Source organism: Carcharhinus amblyrhynchos, unplaced genomic scaffold (assembly GCF_965287045.1).
Source record: "Carcharhinus amblyrhynchos unplaced genomic scaffold, sCarAmb.v2.hapA scaffold_428, whole genome shotgun sequence".
In the NCBI taxonomy this organism is placed as follows: domain Eukaryota; kingdom Metazoa; phylum Chordata; class Chondrichthyes; order Carcharhiniformes; family Carcharhinidae; genus Carcharhinus; species Carcharhinus amblyrhynchos.
Genome location: NW_027650168.1, coordinates 13,708 through 34,699, shown reverse-complemented (window position 1 = coordinate 34,699; position 20,992 = coordinate 13,708). Strand labels below are relative to the sequence as shown.

The following is a 20,992-nucleotide window of genomic DNA, read 5'->3' as shown; positions in this document are numbered from 1 at the left end:
TCTATTTCAATGGTCTCTCTTAAATCCTTTACCTCCACTACCCTGACTTCTCCCGAGACTCCCCGGCTAGGGGCGGAGGAGTTCCTGGTTTCGGCATTTTTGACTGTAACCCGCACACAACACAGGGCCGCCCCCACCCTCCCTGTGTGTTCCTTGATCTTGACCCCAAAAACTTGTCCGTCGAGGCCCTCTGTCCCACCATCGTCTGACTTTTTTATGGTGAGGTAGAGGGGGTTACATTGGTTTAGCTTACAGTCTCTGGGAAAGATCTTCCGTGGAACCAGTGATACTTTCTCGCGAATCCTTAACTTAACGTCTTCATTTAACCCCCCTACTTGACAAGATTCTACTTTCCCCTGTTCATTTTTAGTACACTTTGGGTTCTTATCGAAGACAAGTAATTCTATTTCCCTCCCCTGGTATCTCTTCTGCCCCGTAAGGTCGTCTTTGCAGGGTACCATTCGACAGAGGTCGATCTCAATTACCTGTGCCTGGGGTGATTGGATTATAGTAAGGGAGTACACTTGGGCCGCCTGCCCAGCACCTATGCCCCCATAGAGTAAACATATTATTAGTAACATCCCGCTATTGCCGTATATTGCCCAAATTGACATATCAAAAATCAAGTCCAATCAGTTCTTCGCGGTGTGGTGGCCAGGAGTAGGCACTTCTTCTGCTGGTTCTGGCACCGGTCCTTTCACTCGAGTGTAATGCGTCCAGCCTTTCTCAGCCGTGCGGATAGCCGTTTCCGTGGTCAGAAGTACTAAGTAGGGACCATCCCAGATCGGTTCTAAAGTCCGGAGTTTCCAGTTCTTGATTAGGACCCAATGCCCTGGCTTGATGGTGTGTATCGCAAACTCGAGAGGTGGTGTCTGTGCCAGGAGTCCCTGTTGGCGTAAATGAGATAGAGCAGACCCCAGGACCTCAACATATTTATGCACAAATACATCGCGGGACTCGAATGTGGGGAGTTCCCCTTTTGGCCCATTAAAGGGGAGACCGAACATTATTTCGTATGGGGACACCCCCAAGTCCCGCCGTGGCTGCGTTCGTATTTGCAGCAAGGCAAGGGGAAGGCACTTGGTCCAGGGCAACCCGGTCTCTGTCCTGAGTTTTGTCAGCTGTTTTTTAATAGTCTGATTCATTCTTTCCACCTTGCCCGAGGACGGGGGATGCCAAGGGGTGTGGAAATCCCAGCTTACCCCCACTGCCCGCACTATGTTCTGTAGGACAGTGGACGTAAACTGGCTCCCCTGGTCTGAATCGATGGCCCGGGGGAGTCCGTATCGTGGGATAATTTGTTCGAGAAGGACCTTGCTAACCTGTGTCGCCGAGGCTATGGCGGTTGGGTACGCCTCAACCCACCCTGTCAAGTGGTCCACTATTACCAAAAGATATTTCAGGCGCGCTATGGGGGGGGAGTTCGGTATAATCCACTTGGATATACTCGAAGGGCCTATAGGCTGGGCTTCTCCCTCCTTGCTTCGTATTCTGTCTCAGTCCTTTTTTATTTATCTTCCGACAAATTACACAATCTTTCGTGACTTGCTTAGCCACAGTGTATAAACCGGGATGTGCGTACTGACGCAGAAATGCATCGCACATCGCCTGTGTCCCCCAGTGTCCTCCCCGATGGAGATGACTAATTATGTCTCTGGTCATCGGTCGGTTTAATAGTTGTCGACCATCGGGTAATGTCCATTTCCCTCTTTCATCTTTCTGACCCCCAAGTGATTTTAGCTCGGCTTCTTCCTTTTCGCTAAATGCTGGTGTTTCTATTACTTCAGACACTTGGGGCACCCAGACCAAGCAGTCCACTATCTCCTCCTCCGTCCCTGCCAATTTTGCTTGTTCGTCCGCCAACTGGTTCCCCTTTGTCTCTATCCCATTGTCTCTCTGGTGTCCTTTTACATGGACCACAGCAATTTCCCGTGGCCCCAGCAGGTCTTTTAATATTTTAGTAACCAATTCCTCATGTATCAATTCTTTTCCCCTACTATTTATCATTCCCCTTTCCTTCCAAATTTTTCCAAAAGTGTGTACCACCCCGAACGCATACTTGGAGTCGGTGTAGATGGTCCCTATCAATCCCTCTAAGCCCTTGAGAGCCCGGTGTAGAGCATATAATTCACATGTCTGGGCAGACCAGGCATTAGGCAGTCGCCCCCTTTCTACCAAATTCCAGCCAGCTTCACGAATGATCGCGTATCCATTATGCCTTTTTCCGTTTACCACCCGGGAGGATCCATCTATATACCATCGCTTTCCAGTGTGAAGAGGGGAGTCCCTTAGATCCTCCCTTACCTTACTCTGGAGATCTATTACGTCCGAACAGCAATGTTCGAGTCCCTCGCCTTCTTCCCCCTTCCAGAGGAATTCAGCTGGGTTCTGACAGGAATTGACCTCTATCTTAAGATCGTCCCGATTTAGCAAAATGGCCTCATACTTCAAGATTCTTGAGTCCGTCAGCCATCTCCCAGCCCTCTGATTTAAAATAGTCCTAACCTGGTGGGGGGTAATGACCGTCAAGGGTGCCCCAAATGTCAGCTTCCTACTTTCTTCCACCAATTTGGCCGTGGCAGCCACCGCCTGGACACATTCTGGCCAGCCTCGGGAAACTGGGTCCAGTATCTTTGATAAGAATGCCACTGGCTTCCTTTTTCCCCCCCAATCTTGGGTTAAAACTCCGAGGGCGGTTCCCTGTTTCGCATTTACAAAGAGTCTGAATGCCTTACTGAAATCTGGCAAGCTCAAGACTGGCGCGGTCATCAATTTCTGTTTCAGGGTCTCAATTAGTTCCTCCTCTTTCTCGTCCCACTGGATTTTGTTAGGAGCCCCCTCTACAAGTTTTAGGTACAGACCCTTGGTTAGGGGGGCATAGCCATCTATCCATAATCGGCAATAACCTAAGAGTCCCAAAAACATTCGTAGCTCTCTCTTAGTTCCCGGGAGTCCCAGTTCAACTATTCCCCTCACCCTTTCCGGACTTATTCTCTTCTGTCCCTGGCTTATCAAGTGTCCCAGATACTTAACCTCTCTTTCTGCATATTGGAGCTTCTTCTGGCTCACCCTTAGTCCCTGTCCTGCCAAATAATTCAGAAGGGTATTTGTTCCCGCTACGACCTCCGCTTCTGTGGGTCCGGACAACAGGAGGTCATCCACATACTGTATGAGTTTTAGGGCTGGGGAAAGGATCAGTCCCTCTAATACCTGCTCTAAAATCTGACCAAACAAATTTGGCGATTCGGTGAACCCCTGGGGAAGCACTGTCCAGCGGTATTGCTGCTTCCTGCCCGTGTCAGGGTCCTCCCACTCGAAGGCGAATAAGTCTCTACTGGCCTCGTCCAACGGGCAGGCCCAGAAGGCGTCCTTTAAATCCACTACACTGAACCATTCATGTTCTGGGAGTATCCGCCCCAGTATAGTGTATGGGTTCGGCACCACCGGGTGTCGTACCTGTACAATCTTATTGATTTCCCTCAAGTCTTGGACCATTCTGTAACTGCCGTCAGACTTTCGGACTGGCAAAATGGGAGAGTTATATCTCGACATACATGGTTCCACCAGCCCATCACTTATCAGGTCTTTCATCACTTCTTTCAGGCCCTGTCTCCCTTCCCGGGAGATAGGATACTGACGTATCTTGACAGAGGGGCTCTGGGGCTTAAGATCAATTTTTACAGGCTGAATCGAGAGTCGCCCTCTGTTTCCCTTGGCCGTCCATACTCTAGAGTCTATACCCGTGAGTCGGTCCTCGCTAAGGTATGACATAGTTACCACCAGGTCTTCGTCGTCCCCTACATTTATTCGGAGCCCGAAGCGGATTATCAGGTCCCGCCCCAACAGACCATAGGGGAGATGAGGGAGGTGGAGGAGCTCTGCTAAAAGCTCCTCTTCCTCCCATTGTAGTACCTGTGGTTCAAATAGTTTCGCCCTAAATACCCCTCCCTTTACTCCTGATATGTTCAACATTTTAGTTTGGTAATTGGCTCCTGTAGGATAGATTGGGATTGAGGATCTGCCTGCCCCCGTGTCAACTAAAAATGTAACATCTTCCTTTTGTGGACCCACCTTTAAATTTACCAGGGGTTCTTGGTAGGTCCTTTTTCCGATTCTCCCCTGACCCCTCTAATCAACCTCACATTCCATTTCATAAATCCCTTCTCGTTCCTTCTTAAATTCAGGACACTCTCTTTTGAAGTGTCCCGGTTTCCCACAGTGGTAACACCCGGCCGCCCGGGGCCGGTCACCACCGTAAAATTCTCCTCGTCCTCTACCTCGGCCCCTCCTGGCCCCCCCTTCCTTCCAACCTCCCCTTGACCTTCCTCTACCTACTGTATATCCTTCATCCATTATCCCGGTGGACTTACATACTTCCCTAACGGCTGCCACCATCATCTTTGCCTTCTGCTTTTCCTTTACAACCTCTCTCTGCACAAAGACCTTCTGCGCTTCCCGCAATAATTCCGCCATGTCCTTCCCACTCCAATCCTCAATCTTTTGTAGTTTTCTCTGGATATCTGGCCAGGATTTCGTTACAAAATTAATTTTTAGCATTCCCTTTCCAATTTCATCATCAGGATCGATTCCTGAATATTTGCGGACAGACTCCCTCAGTCTGTCTAAGAACGTGCTGGGTGATTCATCTTTTCCTTGCCTAATATCAAATGCTTTTGCCACATTCTGCTGCTTGGGGACACATGTCTGGATCCCCCGAATTATAAGATTCCGGAGGTCCGACATGTTTGTCCGCCCTTCCTGGGTATTATGATTCCAATTTGGATCCTCAAGAGGGTATTTTTGATCTCCCCTGAGTTGTTCTTGCTGTTGGTGATCCCTATCCCAAATTTCCATGGCCCTATTTCGGATCATAACTCCTTCATCGTAGTTGAATAATATGCTCATTATGGCCCGGAGTTCCCCCCAAGTATACATGCTTGGACCCAGGAATTGGTCAAGTTGTGTCGCTACCGCGACAGGGTCCTCTAGGAGAGGGGGCAACTCCTTCCTAAGTTGTCGGATGTCTGCCGAGTTAAGAGGCACCACCACGAACCCTGTCTCTCTTTGTCCGAAGGGAACCTCCCTGAGAGGGTGCATTTCCACCTCGGGCGCTGAAGCCCCATTATTCTGCTGTTGTTCCAGGGACTGTTTTATTACCAACCTCTCGGACCTCCGCAGACCCTCAACTGGGGGTCCGCCTCCTGTGCCGTTCTCAAGATTTATGAGATCTTCCCCTCGGGGCCCTTGGGCCCCATTATTATTTGGTTGATATGCAGGGGGTACATTTGGTACAGGAGGGGGTGGCGGCGGGAGGTTGTCAAGAGGGTCCCATTGCCCCGGTCTGCTCTGTGGGATCATTGGATACAGGGAGACTGGCTGTGGCGATCTACTCATCGCGCCCACCCAACAGGCAGCGTACTTACTTTCCTCGGGGTTAAAGGGTTGTTTACTATTAACATATAAATTTAATATCTGACAGACCCAATCCTCATCCGATCCATATTTTGGCCACAATACAGATGGTTTCCGGATTGGTTCCTTCGTCCACACAAAACAACAATATTTTATCATAACCTTCTTTTTTAAGTCCTTAGTCTTTCGGTCCCCATCCCAATTTTCTAACTGTATCCCCAGAGGACTGTCGGGGGGTATTCCCTTTTCATCATTATTATTTCCTGGTTTCCCATCCTTACTCTTGGACGGTTTACCTCCCATGGTTAGTCTTCAGTTGTCGTCTTGGACACAAGTTAATTTATTTGTGCCCTCAGATCAAACTGTCATAACCATAAAGTCGTCAAGGAAGAAAATGACTCTCACCCTTAATCAGCCGAATTCCCGGGAGAGAAATTTCTTACCTTGATCCGTGCACGGAGTTGTCCGACTTCTTCCAATGATGTGTATACCCCCTCACAGATTTCAGTCACAGTCCTAGCAGTCCTAGTGTATAGAAGTCATCCGTGTGATTTCCAGGGTCCAGAATTATCTCAACTGAGTGGTTTCAGATTCCCCTCCTCCCAGACCAAAACGACGTTTTTACGTGTAAATATACACTAGACGCGTTTTATTCCATCGATTTGGTCTAGTCGAGGGAAACCCCCGTTATAATTCCAGATCCCGGACGAGTCCCCAATTGTGAGAAACGGTCAGATACTCACTTTATGATTCCCCCCCTTGAATCAAATACACGGATGAGTTCAGCTAACTGTCGGTTTATTCGATCTTGCAAGAAAGGGTGCCGTCCCGTGGGTACACACACCTTGCTTTACACAATCATAGTTTATATACATTTTTCCTAGATAACAATAGGACAGCCCTCCTTTCTTTATTGGGTACCACTCCTTAATCTCTTTACTGAGTGATCTCCTCCCTTGTTGACATCCCATTAACTCTAATCCAATCACCCCTTTTAAGGCTTAAATCGTTTTACCTCTCATTAATTCAGCTAACTCTTTTTCATTGTCCCGTAAATTGCTTACCCATTTATTTTATATGGTGTAAATCTCTTTTAGGCTATGCTGAAGACCCCGGGCGCCTGCCAGTCTCATGTTTTTTTTCTCCTTTTTCTGCGTGTTTCATCATCTGCTGGTCTTAGCGTTTAACCCCTCAGGTTACACTAACGGTTCTGTCATGGTTTCCGCCCCAGATGGCTTGACTCAAAAATTACACTACCGCTACCATCCCTCACAATCCTGATACTACAGACAGTGTACCACCGTGACCACCCTAATACTACAGACACTCTACCACCCTGACCATCCTAATACTACAGAAACTGTACCACCCTGACCATGCTAATACTACAGACACTGTACCACCCTGACCATGCTATTACTACAGACACTGTACCACCCTGACCACCCTAATACTACAGACACTCTACCAGCCTGACCATCCTAATACTACAGACAGTGTACCACCCTGACCACCCTAATACTACAGACACTGTACCACCCTGACCACCCTAATACGACAGACACTGTACCACCCTGACCATCCAAACACTAGACACTGTACCACCCTGACCACCCTAATACTACAGACACTCTACCACCCTGACCATCCTAATACTACAGACAGTGTACCACCCTGACCATCCTAATACTACAGACACTGTACCACCCTGACCATCCTAATACTACAGACAGTGTACCACCCTGACCATCCTAATACTACAGACACTCTACCACCCTGACCACCCTAATACTACAGACACTGTACCACCCTGACCATCCTAATACTACAGACACTCTACCACCCTGACCATCCTAATACTACAGACAGTGTACCACCCTGTCCATCCTAATACTACAGATACTCTACCACCCTGTCCATCCTAATACTACAGACACTGTACCACCCTGACCATCCTAATACTACAGACACTCTACCACCCTGACCATCCTAATACTGCAGACAGTGTACCACCCTGACCATCCTAATACTACAGACACTCTACCACCCTGACCACCCTAATACTACAGACACTGTACCACCCTGACCACCCTAATACTACAGACACTCTACCACCCTGACCATCCTAATACTACAGACGCTGTACCACCCTGACCTTCCTAATACTACAGACACTGTACCACCCTGACCACCCTAATACTACAGACACTGTACCACCCTGACCATCCTAATACTACAGACACTGTACCACCCTGACCACCCTAATACTACAGACACTGTACCACCCTAATACTACAGACAGTGTACCACCCTGACCATCCTAATACTACAGACACTGTACCACCATGACCATCCAATACTACAGACACTGTACCACCCTGACCATCCTAATACTACAGACACTCTCCCACCCTGACCACCCTAATACTACAGACACTGTACCACCCTGACCATCCTAATACTACAGACACTGCACCACCCTGACCATCCTAATTCTACAGACTCTCTACCACCCTGACCATCCTAATACTACAGACACTGTACCACCCTGACCATCCAATACTATGGACACTGTACCACCCTGACCACCCTAATACTACAGACACTGTACCACCCTGACCATCCAATACTACGGACACTGTACCACCCTGACCATCCTAATACTACAGACACTGTACCACCCTGACCATCCTAATACTACAGACACTGTACCACCCTGACCATCCTAATACTACAGACACTGTACCACCCTGACCATCCTAATACTACAGACACTGTACCACCCTGACCATCCTAATACTACAGACACTCTACCACCCTGACCATCCTAATACTACAGACACTCTACCACCCTGGCCACCCTAATACTACAGACACTCTACCACCCTGAACATCCTAATACTACACTGTACCACCCTGACCATCCTAATACTACAGACACTGTACCACCCTGACCACCCTAATACTACAGACACTCTACCACCCTGACCATCCTAATACTACAGACACTCTACCACCCTGACCACCCTAATACTACAGACACTCTACCACCCTGACCATCCTAATACTACAGACACTCTACCACCCTGTCCACCCTAATACTACAGACACTGTACCACCCTGACCATCCTAATACTACAGACACTGTACCACCCTGAACATCCTAATACTACACTGTACCACCCTGACCATCCTAATACTACAGACACTGTACCACCCTGACCACCCTAATACTACAGACACTCTACCACCCTGACCATCCTAATACTACAGACACTCTACCACCCTGACCACCCTAATACTACAGACACTCTACCACCCTGACCATCCTAATACTACAGACACTCTACCACCCTGTCCACCCTAATACTACAGACACTGTACCACCCTGACCATCCTAATACTACAGACACTGTACCACCCTGGCCACCCTAATACTACAGACACTCTACCACCCTGACCATCCTAATACTACAGACACTGTACCACCCTGACCACCCTAATACTACAGACAGTGTACCACCCTGACCATCCTAATACTACAGAAACTGTACCACCCTGACCATGCTAATACTACAGACACTGTACCACCCTGACCATGCTATTACTACAGACACTGTACCACCCTGACCACCCTAATACTACAGACACTCTACCAGCCTGACCATCCTAATACTACAGACAGTGTACCACCCTGACCACCCTAATACTACAGACACTGTACCACCCTGACCACCCTAATACGACAGACACTGTACCACCCTGACCATCCAAACACTAGACACTGTACCACCCTGACCACCCTAATACTACAGACACTCTACCACCCTGACCATCCTAATACTACAGACAGTGTACCACCCTGACCATCCTAATACTACAGACACTGTACCACCCTGACCATCCTAATACTACAGACAGTGTACCACCCTGACCATCCTAATACTACAGACACTCTACCACCCTGACCACCCTAATACTACAGACACTGTACCACCCTGACCATCCTAATACTACAGACACTCTACCACCCTGACCATCCTAATACTACAGACAGTGTACCACCCTGTCCATCCTAATACTACAGATACTCTACCACCCTGTCCATCCTAATACTACAGACACTGTACCACCCTGACCATCCTAATACTACAGACACTCTACCACCCTGACCATCCTAATACTGCAGACAGTGTACCACCCTGACCATCCTAATACTACAGACACTCTACCACCCTGACCACCCTAATACTACAGACACTGTACCACCCTGACCACCCTAATACTACAGACACTCTACCACCCTGACCATCCTAATACTACAGACGCTGTACCACCCTGACCTTCCTAATACTACAGACACTGTACCACCCTGACCACCCTAATACTACAGACACTGTACCACCCTGACCATCCTAATACTACAGACACTGTACCACCCTGAGCACCCTAATACTACAGACACTGTACCACCCTAATACTACAGACAGTGTACCACCCTGACCATCCTAATACTACAGACACTGTACCACCATGACCATCCAATACTACAGACACTGTACCACCCTGACCATCCTAATACTACAGACACTCTCCCACCCTGACCACCCTAATACTACAGACACTGTACCAGCCTGACCATCCTAATACTACAGACACTGCACCACCCTGACCATCCTAATTCTACAGACTCTCTACCACCCTGACCATCCTAATACTACAGACACTGTACCACCCTGACCATCCAATACTATGGACACTGTACCACCCTGACCACCCTAATACTACAGACACTGTACCACCCTGACCATCCAATACTACGGACACTGTACCACCCTGACCATCCTAATACTACAGACACTGTACCACCCTGACCATCCTAATACTACAGACACTGTACCACCCTGAGCACCCTAATACTACAGACACTGTACCACCCTAATACTACAGACAGTGTACCACCCTGACCATCCTAATACTACAGACACTGTACCACCATGACCATCCAATACTACAGACACTGTACCACCCTGACCATCCTAATACTACAGACACTCTCCCACCCTGACCACCCTAATACTACAGACACTGTACCACCCTGACCATCCTAATACTACAGACACTGCACCACCCTGACCATCCTAATTCTACAGACTCTCTACCACCCTGACCATCCTAATACTACAGACACTGTACCACCCTGACCATCCAATACTATGGACACTGTACCACCCTGACCACCCTAATACTACAGACACTGTACCACCCTGACCATCCAATACTACGGACACTGTACCACCCTGACCATCCTAATACTACAGACACTGTACCACCCTGACCATCCTAATACTACAGACACTGTACCACCCTGACCATCCTAATACTACAGACACTGTACCACCCTGACCATCCTAATACTACAGACACTGTACCACCCTGACCATCCTAATACTACAGACACTCTACCACCCTGACCATCCTAATACTACAGACACTCTACCACCCTGGCCACCCTAATACTACAGACACTCTACCACCCTGAACATCCTAATACTACACTGTACCACCCTGACCATCCTAATACTACAGACACTGTACCACCCTGACCACCCTAATACTACAGACACTCTACCACCCTGACCATCCTAATACTACAGACACTCTACCACCCTGACCACCCTAATACTACAGACACTCTACCACCCTGACCATCCTAATACTACAGACACTCTACCACCCTGTCCACCCTAATACTACAGACACTGTACCACCCTGACCATCCTAATACTACAGACACTGTACCACCCTGGCCACCCTAATACTACAGACATGGTACAACCCTGACCACCCTAATACTACAGACACTCTACCACCCTGACCATCCTAATACTACAGACACTGTACCACCCTGACCACCCTAATACTACAGACAGTGTACCACCCTGACCATCCTAATACTACAGAAACTGTACCACCCTGACCATGCTAATACTACAGACACTGTTGCACCCTGACCATGCTATTACTACAGACACTGTACCACCCTGACCACCCTAATACTACAGACACTCTACCAGCCTGACCATCCTAATACTACAGACAGTGTACCACCCTGACCACCCTAATACTACAGACACTGTACCACCCTGACCACCCTAATACGACAGACACTGTACCACCCTGACCATCCAAACACTAGACACTGTACCACCCTGACCACCCTAATACTACAGACACTCTACCACCCTGACCATCCTAATACTACAGACAGTGTACCACCCTGACCATCCTAATACTACAGACACTGTACCACCCTGACCATCCTAATACTACAGACAGTGTACCACCCTGACCATCCTAATACTACAGACACTCTACCACCCTGACCACCCTAATACTACAGACACTGTACCACCCTGACCATCCTAATACTACAGACACTCTACCACCCTGACCATCCTAATACTACAGACAGTGTACCACCCTGTCCATCCTAATACTACAGATACTCTACCACCCTGTCCATCCTAATACTACAGACACTGTACCACCCTGACCATCCTAATACTACAGACACTCTACCACCCTGACCATCCTAATACTGCAGACAGTGTACCACCCTGACCATCCTAATACTACAGACACTCTACCACCCTGACCACCCTAATACTACAGACACTGTACCACCCTGACCACCCTAATACTACAGACACTCTACCACCCTGACCATCCTAATACTACAGACGCTGTACCACCCTGACCTTCCTAATACTACAGACACTGTACCACCCTGACCACCCGAATACTACAGACACTGTACCACCCTGACCATCCTAATACTACAGACACTGTACCACCCTGAGCACCCTAATACTACAGACACTGTACCACCCTAATACTACAGACAGTGTACCACCCTGACCATCCTAATACTACAGACACTGTACCACCATGACCATCCAATACTACAGACACTGTACCACCCTGACCATCCTAATACTACAGACACTCTCCCACCCTGACCACCCTAATACTACAGACACTGTACCACCCTGACCATCCTAATACTACAGACACTGCACCACCCTGACCATCCTAATTCTACAGACTCTCTACCACCCTGACCATCCTAATACTACAGACACTGTACCACCCTGACCATCCAATACTATGGACACTGTACCACCCTGACCACCCTAATACTACAGACACTGTACCACCCTGACCATCCAATACTACGGACACTGTACCACCCTGACCATCCTAATACTACAGACACTGTACCACCCTGACCATCCTAATACTACAGACACTGTACCACCCTGACCATCCTAATACTACAGACACTGTACCACCCTGACCATCCTAATACTACAGACACTGTACCACCCTGACCATCCTAATACTACAGACACTCTACCACCCTGACCATCCTAATACTACAGACACTCTACCACCCTGGCCACCCTAATACTACAGACACTCTACCACCCTGAACATCCTAATACTACACTGTACCACCCTGACCATCCTAATACTACAGACACTGTACCACCCTGACCACCCTAATACTACAGACACTCTACCACCCTGACCATCCTAATACTACAGACACTCTACCACCCTGACCACCCTAATACTACAGACACTCTACCACCCTGACCATCCTAATACTACAGACACTCTACCACCCTGTCCACCCTAATACTACAGACACTGTACCACCCTGACCATCCTAATACTACAGACACTGTACCACCCTGGCCACCCTAATACTACAGACATGGTACAACCCTGACCACCCTAATACTACAGACACTCTACCACCCTGACCATCCTAATACTACAGACACTGTACCACCCTGACCACCCTAATACTACAGACAGTGTACCACCCTGACCATCCTAATACTACAGACACTCTACCACCCTGACCATCCTAATACTACAGACACTCTACCACCCTGGCCACCCTAATACTACAGACACTGTACCACCCTGACCATCCTAATACTACACTGTACCACCCTGACCATCCTAATACTACAGACACTGTACCACCCTGACCACCCTAATACTACAGACACTCTACCACCCTGACCATCCTAATACTACAGACACTGTACCACCCTGACCACCCTAATACTACAGACACTCTACCACCCTGACCATCCTAATACTACAGACACTCTACCACCCTGACCACCCTAATACTACAGACGGTGTACCACCCTGACCACCCTAATACTACAGACACTCTACCACCCTGACCATCCTAATACTACAGACACTCTACCACCCTGACCATCCTAATACTACAGACACTCTACCACGCTGTCCACCCTAATACTACAGACACTGTACCACCCTGACCATCCTAATACTACAGACACTGTACCTCCCTGACCACCCTAATACTACAGACACGGTACAACCCTGACCACCCTAATACTACAGACACTCTACCACCCTGACCATCCTAATACTACAGACACTGTACCACCCTGACCATCCTAATACTACAGACACTGTACCACCCTAATACTACAGACACTCTACCAGCCTGACCATCCTAATACTACAGACAGTGTACCACCCTGACCACCCTAATACTACAGACACTGTACCACCCTGACCATCCTAATACTACAGACACTGTACCACCCTGACCACCCTAATACTACAGACACTCTACCACCCTGACCACCCTAATACTACAGACACTCTACCACCCTGACCATCCTAATACTACAGACACTGTACCACCCTGACCATCCTAATACTACAGACAGTGTACCACCCTAACCATCCTAATACTACAGACACTGCACCACCCTGACCATCCTAATACTACAGACACTGTACCACCCTGACCATCCTAACACTACAGACACTGTACCACCCTGACCATCCTAATACTACAGACACTCTACCACCCTGACCACCCTAATACTACAGACACTCTACCACCCTGACCATCCTAATACTGCAGACACTCTACCACCCTGACCATCCTAATACTACAGACACTGTACCACCCTGACCATCCTAATACTACAGACACACTACCACCCTGACCACCCTAATACTACAGACACTGTACCACCCTGACCATCCTAATACTACAGACACTGTACCACCCTGACCACCCTAATAGTACAGACACTCTACCACCCTGACCATCCTAATACTACAGACACACTACCACCCTGACCATCCTAATACTACAGACAGTCTGCCATCCTTATGTGAGAAATAAAAGAATGACCAGGGTGAGGTTAGGGCCAGTCAAGGATAGTAGTGGGAACTTGTGCATGGAGTTGAAAGAGATGGGTGAGGCATGGAATGAATACTTCTCTTCAGTGTTCACTGAGGAGAGGGGCCATGTTTTTGTGGATGAGAGTGTGATACAGTCTGATAGGATGGAGGAGGTACATGTTCTGAGGGAAGATGCATTAGCAATTTTGAAAAACCTGAGGGTGGATAAGTCCCCTGGGCCAGATGGGATATATCCTAGGATACTTTGGGAGGTAGGGGATGAGGTTGCGGAGCCTTTAGCTTTGATCTTTGGGTCCTCACTGTCCACGGGGATTGTGCCAGAGGACCGGAGAGTGGCGAATGTTGTTCCTCTCTTCAAGAAAGGAAATAGGAATGACCCTGGTTTTTACAGGCCAGTTAGTTTTATTTTGGTGGTTGGTAAGTTAATGGAAAGGGTCCTGACAGATTGGATTTATCACCATTTGGAAAGATGTAGTTTAATCCGGGTTAGTCAGCACACTTTCGTGAAGGGGTAAGTCCTGCCTCACAAATTTGACTGAATTCTTTGAGGAGGTAACTAAGTGTGTGGATGAAGGTAGAGCAGTTGATGTTCTATACATGGATTTCAGTAAGGTGTTTGATAAGGTTCCCCATGGTAGGCTCATGAAGAAAATATGGAGGTATGTGATAGAAGGAAATGTGGCTGATTGGATAAGTAACTGGTTATCTCATAGAAAGAAGTCTCACAATACCAGGTTAGAGTCCAACCAGACTTCTTTGATCTGGATGATCTGGAGGAGGGAACCGAGTGCAGGGTGTCGAAATTTGCTGATGACACCAAGATTGGGGGAAAGGCAAATTGTGCGGAGGGTGTGGAGAGTCTGCAGAAGGATCTAGATAGGCTGGGCGAATGGGCCAGGAAATGGCAAATGGAATTTAATGTTGGCAAGTGTGAGGTGGTCCACTTTGGTAGGAAGAATGGTAGGAAGGACTATTACTTACGTGGCGAAAAACTGCAGCAGGCGACGGTGCAGAGGGACCTCGGGGTCCTTGTGCATGAGTCGCAAAAACCCAGCTTGCAGGTGCAGCAGGTGGTCAGGAAGGCAAATGGGATGCTGGCCTTCATAGCGAGGGGGATTGAATATAAAAGTAGGGAGGTCTTGCTGCAGCTGTATAGGGCATTGGTGAGGCCGCAGCTGGAGTACTGTGTGCAGTTTTGGGCGCCGCACCTGCGCAAGGATATTTTGGCCCTGGAGGGAGTGCAGAGGAGGTTTACTAGGCTGATACCGGAGTTGAGGGGGTTGAGCTATGAGGAGAGGCTGAATAAACTAGGCTTGTACTCGTTAGAGTTTAGAAGAATGAGGGGAGATCTCATTGAGACGTATAAGATGATGAATGGGATGGATAGGATAGAGGTGGAGAGACTCTTCCCGCTCAAAAAAGACAGTAGGACTAGGGGGCACAGCCTCAAGATAAAGGGGAGGCGGTTTAGAACGGAGTTGAGGAGGAACTTCTTCACTCAAAGGGTGGTGAATCTCTGGAATTCTCTGCCCGTTGAAGTGGTGGAGGCTGCCTCGCTAAATATTTTTAAGAAGCGGGTTGATGGGTTCTTGATAAGAGAGGGGATTAAGGGTTATGGGGAGAGGGCGGGAAAGTGGAACTGAGCCACAACAGATCAGCCATGATCTTATTGAATGGCGGGGCAGGCTCGAAGGGCTAGATGGCCTACTCCTGCTCCTATTTCTTATGTTCTTATGTTCTTATGTTCTTATTTACCAGGATGCTGCCTGGTTTGGAGGGTAGGTCTTATGAGGAAAGGTTGAGGAAGTTGGGGCTTTTCTCTTTGGAGCGGAGGAGGATGAGAGGCGACTTAATAGAGGTTTATAAGATGATGAGGGGGATAGATAGTCTCTGAACACCCATTCTATTTCCTCGGATGGATGTAGTTGTTACTAAGGGCATAACTATAAGGTTCATGGTGCGAGATATCAGAGGGATGTCTGAGGTAGGTTCTTTACTCAAAGAGTGGTTAGGGTGTGGAATGCACTGCCTGCTGTAATAGTGGTGTCAGACACTTTAGGAACTTTCAAGCAGCTATTGGATAGGCACATGGAGCACACCAGAATGATAGGGAGTGGGATAACTTGATCGTGGTTTGGACATAGCTTGGCACAACATCGAGGGCCGAAGAGCCTGCACTGTACTGTACTGTTCTATGTTTCTATGTTCTATGTTCTATCTCTCCACCAAGGGGAAAAGCTTCTTCCTGACCACTCAACCTATGCCCTTCATCATTTTATACATTCTTCTATTCTTTCAACCAAAATTAATAACTTCACATCTCCTTACATTATAACCCTTCTTCTTGCTCACTCACTTGACCTGACTACATGGCTTTGCAGCCTCTTGGTATTCTTTGCACAGCTAACCTTCCCACCTCACTTTGTATCATCAACAAAGCTTGGTTCATGGCACTCGAAGTGAGGAGCCTCTGTGTTCCCTGTGCATGGTGGGGAGTGAGACTTTGGAACGAAATCCTGTTGCCATGCTGTTGATGAGGAAAGGGGAGCCTCTCTTTTATGCTGCTAACATGAAGTGACGGGTCTACTCCTTGATTTACCTGGTAAATGTTCCCTGGGGATTGGTCCCATTTTCTGCTTTACCTGCTAACTTCAATCTTTCATTGATCCTCCAGCTGGTGTCTGAGATTCTTTCTGGAATGCGAGTAATAAAGTTCTACACCTGGGAGAACCATTTCATCAATAAGGTTGCTAACTACAGGGAAAAGGAACTGGGCCGCCTTCGAGTCATCAAGTATCTTGATGCAGTTTGTGTTTACATGTGGGCTGCACTTCCTGTAGTGATCTCCATTCTTACCTTTGTCACATACGCTTTGCTGGGACACCAGCTAACTGCTGCCAAGGTCAGTCATTTATTTCTTCGCTAACTCCGTTTCTTGATTTTATTTGACGCTTTTTCCCACCTTAGTTCCTAATGCTGGGGCCTATTTCAGTTCCAGTAAAGTAGATGGCCGAGCACAAGAAATCAATAATGCATTTAACTGTTATCCAGATGTAAATCCTACCCATCAAACATTACTCTGCTTTCCTTTTGTAGAAATATGTACTCTTTGTTTACAGAGACAGTTGTCAATTAAAATGGGTTTGAAACAAATAGTTTTTACCTGATGACTAGACAGCACAACATGACAGAAGCTAAATGAAGAATCACTAATTGGTGACTAAGTGCTATTTTATAGAACTGAATGAGATGCGACTCCATTAATTGACTTTGCTTCTCTTTGAAAAGGCATTTTAAACGACTCAGCTATATTCCAGAAGATCACTTACTGCTACCTTCTCAAAGACATTTTGTGGTGCACAGTGTAGGCTCACATCCTGTAAATGAATTAAAAATACAAGAAAAAACATGCTGAGGAACAAAGATGTAGCATTAGAAAGACAAAGTAAGGTATGTAAGATTAGAAGGAGTAGACTATTCAGCTTCAAAAGAAAAAAACGCTGGAAAATCTCAGCAGATCTGGCAGCATCTGTAAGGAGAGAAAAGAGCTGATGTTTCGAGTCCAGACGACCCTTTGTCAAAGCTAAAAGGCTTTTATTCAGCCTCAAACCTGCTCTACCATTTCATAAGATCATAGCTGATCTGATTATGCCTTTAACTCCACTTTCCTGCTTGTAGCTCACAACTCTTGATTCCCTTCTGGATCAAAAATCTATCTAACACAGACACTTTGATGCAGGGAGTTCCTCAGGGTAGTGTTCTAGGCCAAACCAGCTTGATCAGTGACCTTCCCTCCGTCATCAAGTCAGAAGTAAGGATGTTTGCTGATGATTATACAATGTTAACCATCATTTGTAGCTCTTAAGATACCAAAGCAGTCAGTGTCAATACACGGGACCATGGAACACAAGTGCTAGTCAATGACCATCTCCAACAAGAAATAATCTAACCATCCCCCTATGACATTATCATTGCTGATTCCTCCACTATCAAAATCCTGGGAGTTAGCATTGATCAGAAATGGAATTGGACTAGTCACTTCAAACCATAGCTACAAGAGCAGGTCAGATGCCAGCAGAGTATGGGGTTGAGGACTGAGAGGTGGGAAGCTATGGAGGGAATGTCTCCACATGAGATAAGGTCAATGACAGTCCTGAAATAAGTGACTTCATGTTCAATGGTGGGGGTCATTTTCTGGGGGGAGGTAGGAAGAAGTGTTTGAGAGTTGGTGCTCAGCCTCTGCAAGGTAAGAGTTTGGTATGCCCGACAACAGCAGCACCTTTATCAGCAGGTTTGACTAGAATGGCTGGGTTAGACCTGAGAGAATAGTTGAGGAAGAGGGGAGACATGTTGGGAGTGTTGTGGTGGTGGCAGGTTCAACTGAAGCATTCAAGAGGGAATCTGAAAAGAAAGAACATCCAGGCAGAAGGCAGAGCAGTGGCATCAGGTGAGCAGTTCCTTGAGCAAGTATGGGTCAAATAGTCTTCTCCTGCGTTGTAATCCTAAAATCTCCTTTTTTCTCATTCCATCAGGATGACCATTTCATCGACTATGAGTTTGTAGATCCCAGTTTTTTAAAGGGGGAAACAATCATTTAATTATAAATTAGATTTAAAGGAACCCTATCAAATTAAATAAAAGTTTGATTTTTTGTATTGATGATGCAGTCTTTTCCTTGCCGACAGGTCATGGAGGTCTCTAACTGGACACTGCATATTATCTCTACAAGAACAAACAAGTTCAAACATAGCCATAGAAGAGAGCAAGGCCATTAGGCTGAGCAACCCACCTCACTTTTGCTTCCTCTGTCACCCGCTGTCATGTTCCCTCTGTCTCACTCAGCATCCTTTCTGTCCACATGCAGGTGTTCACAGCCCTGGCTTTGGTGGTAATGATGATCCAGCCCCTGAACAACTTTCCTTGGGTGGTAAATGGAATAGTACAAGCAAAGGTGTCCATGGACCGAATCCAACGCTTCCTACAGCTTTCTGACCAGGATCTCAACACTTACTACATGGCACGTAAGTCAGGAAGACCCATCTAGAAAGAGAAATGATCATAAGATAATGACAGATGATGAAGGTATCTTAGTTAATATCTAAAATGTTAAAATTTCCCAATCGTCTCACGAGCTTAAATTGATTTCAAGATCTTAGCTTTCCATGCAATCACATGATCAAGATGCACTTGTTCATATTAGTAATTCACTGTAAAGTGTTTTGAGATGCTTTGGGAATGTAGTAATATCACTGGGCTCGCAATCCTGTGACCCAGTCAAACACTCAAAGGATACCGGCTCAAATGTCACCTTGGCAGCTGGTGGAATTGAATTCACCTGGAATTGAAAGCTAGCCCCAGTCATGGTGACCATGAAATCCATTTTGATTAAAAACTCATCTGGATTGACGAATGTCTCTTCGAGAAGGAAACCTACAATTCTTACCTGGTCTGATCTACACAGACACATTGCAATGTGGTTGAACTCTTAAGTGCTCTTAGAAATGACCTAGCAAGCCACTCTTGTGTTAAACTGCTACCGAACCAAAAAGGAATGAGCAACACTGTGGGTGTACTCACACAGCAAGAGGCTGAGCAACTGCAATTAAAGTTGGCCATCAAATGCTCACCCAGCCAGCAATTCCCACATCATGTGAATGAACATTAAAAGGAAACAAAGAAATGTCAAGTGGTCATGGCAAGCATAATAGAAATGCAATTGTGAAAAAATGTTTACTGGTTTAAAGCAGTGTGGCCATGTCCTGTTCTAATCTCACTCAATGTAACTGTGCACAGGGGAACCGGATGAGGCTGACTCAGCAGTTGAGCTACATGATGCTTCCTTCTCTTGGATTCCCAGAAAGGCTTCTAATGACCCGAGTAACAATCAAAATGAGACCAGGCCTGATGGCAATCTGGAGCTCCTCAACCTGAATCTAACGGTGAAGCAGGTAAGCACATTGCTAAAATAGTTAGTTATGTGGGTGGTACAGTGGTTAGCACTGCTACCTCAGTGCCAGAGACCCGGGTTCAATTCCAGCCTTGGGTCACTGTCTGTGTGGAATTTGCACATTCTCCCCATGTCAGTGTGGGTTTTCTCTGGGTGCTCCAGTTTTCTCCTATAGTCCAAAGGTGTGTGGATTGGCCATGCTAAATTGCCCCGTGATAACTAGGGTAAAATAAAAAAAAGCAAAGATAAAATGCACGGGGTTGTGGGGATGAGGCCTGGGTGGGATTGTAGTCAGTGTGGACTCGATGGGCTGAGTGGCCTCCTGCACTGTAGGGATTCAGTATTTCCCTTATG

General features: G+C 47.1%; 1 protein-coding gene across 1 annotated transcript in view; it reads left to right on the top strand.

Annotated features, from left to right (window-relative positions):
• Positions 1–20,639, top strand: part of LOC145339359 (ATP-binding cassette sub-family C member 10-like) — a gene marked incomplete at its 3' end in the record, with an annotated part of 40,774 nt that extends 20,135 nt beyond the window's left edge. The window contains exons 4-6 of the mRNA XM_080183802.1: positions 17,366–17,593; positions 19,556–19,712; positions 20,485–20,639. Of these exons, the coding sequence (XP_080039928.1) occupies positions 17,366–17,593; positions 19,556–19,712; positions 20,485–20,639 (540 nt within the window). The remainder of the gene's footprint in view (positions 1–17,365; positions 17,594–19,555; positions 19,713–20,484) is intronic.
• Positions 20,640–20,992: the final 353 nt, after the last annotated feature.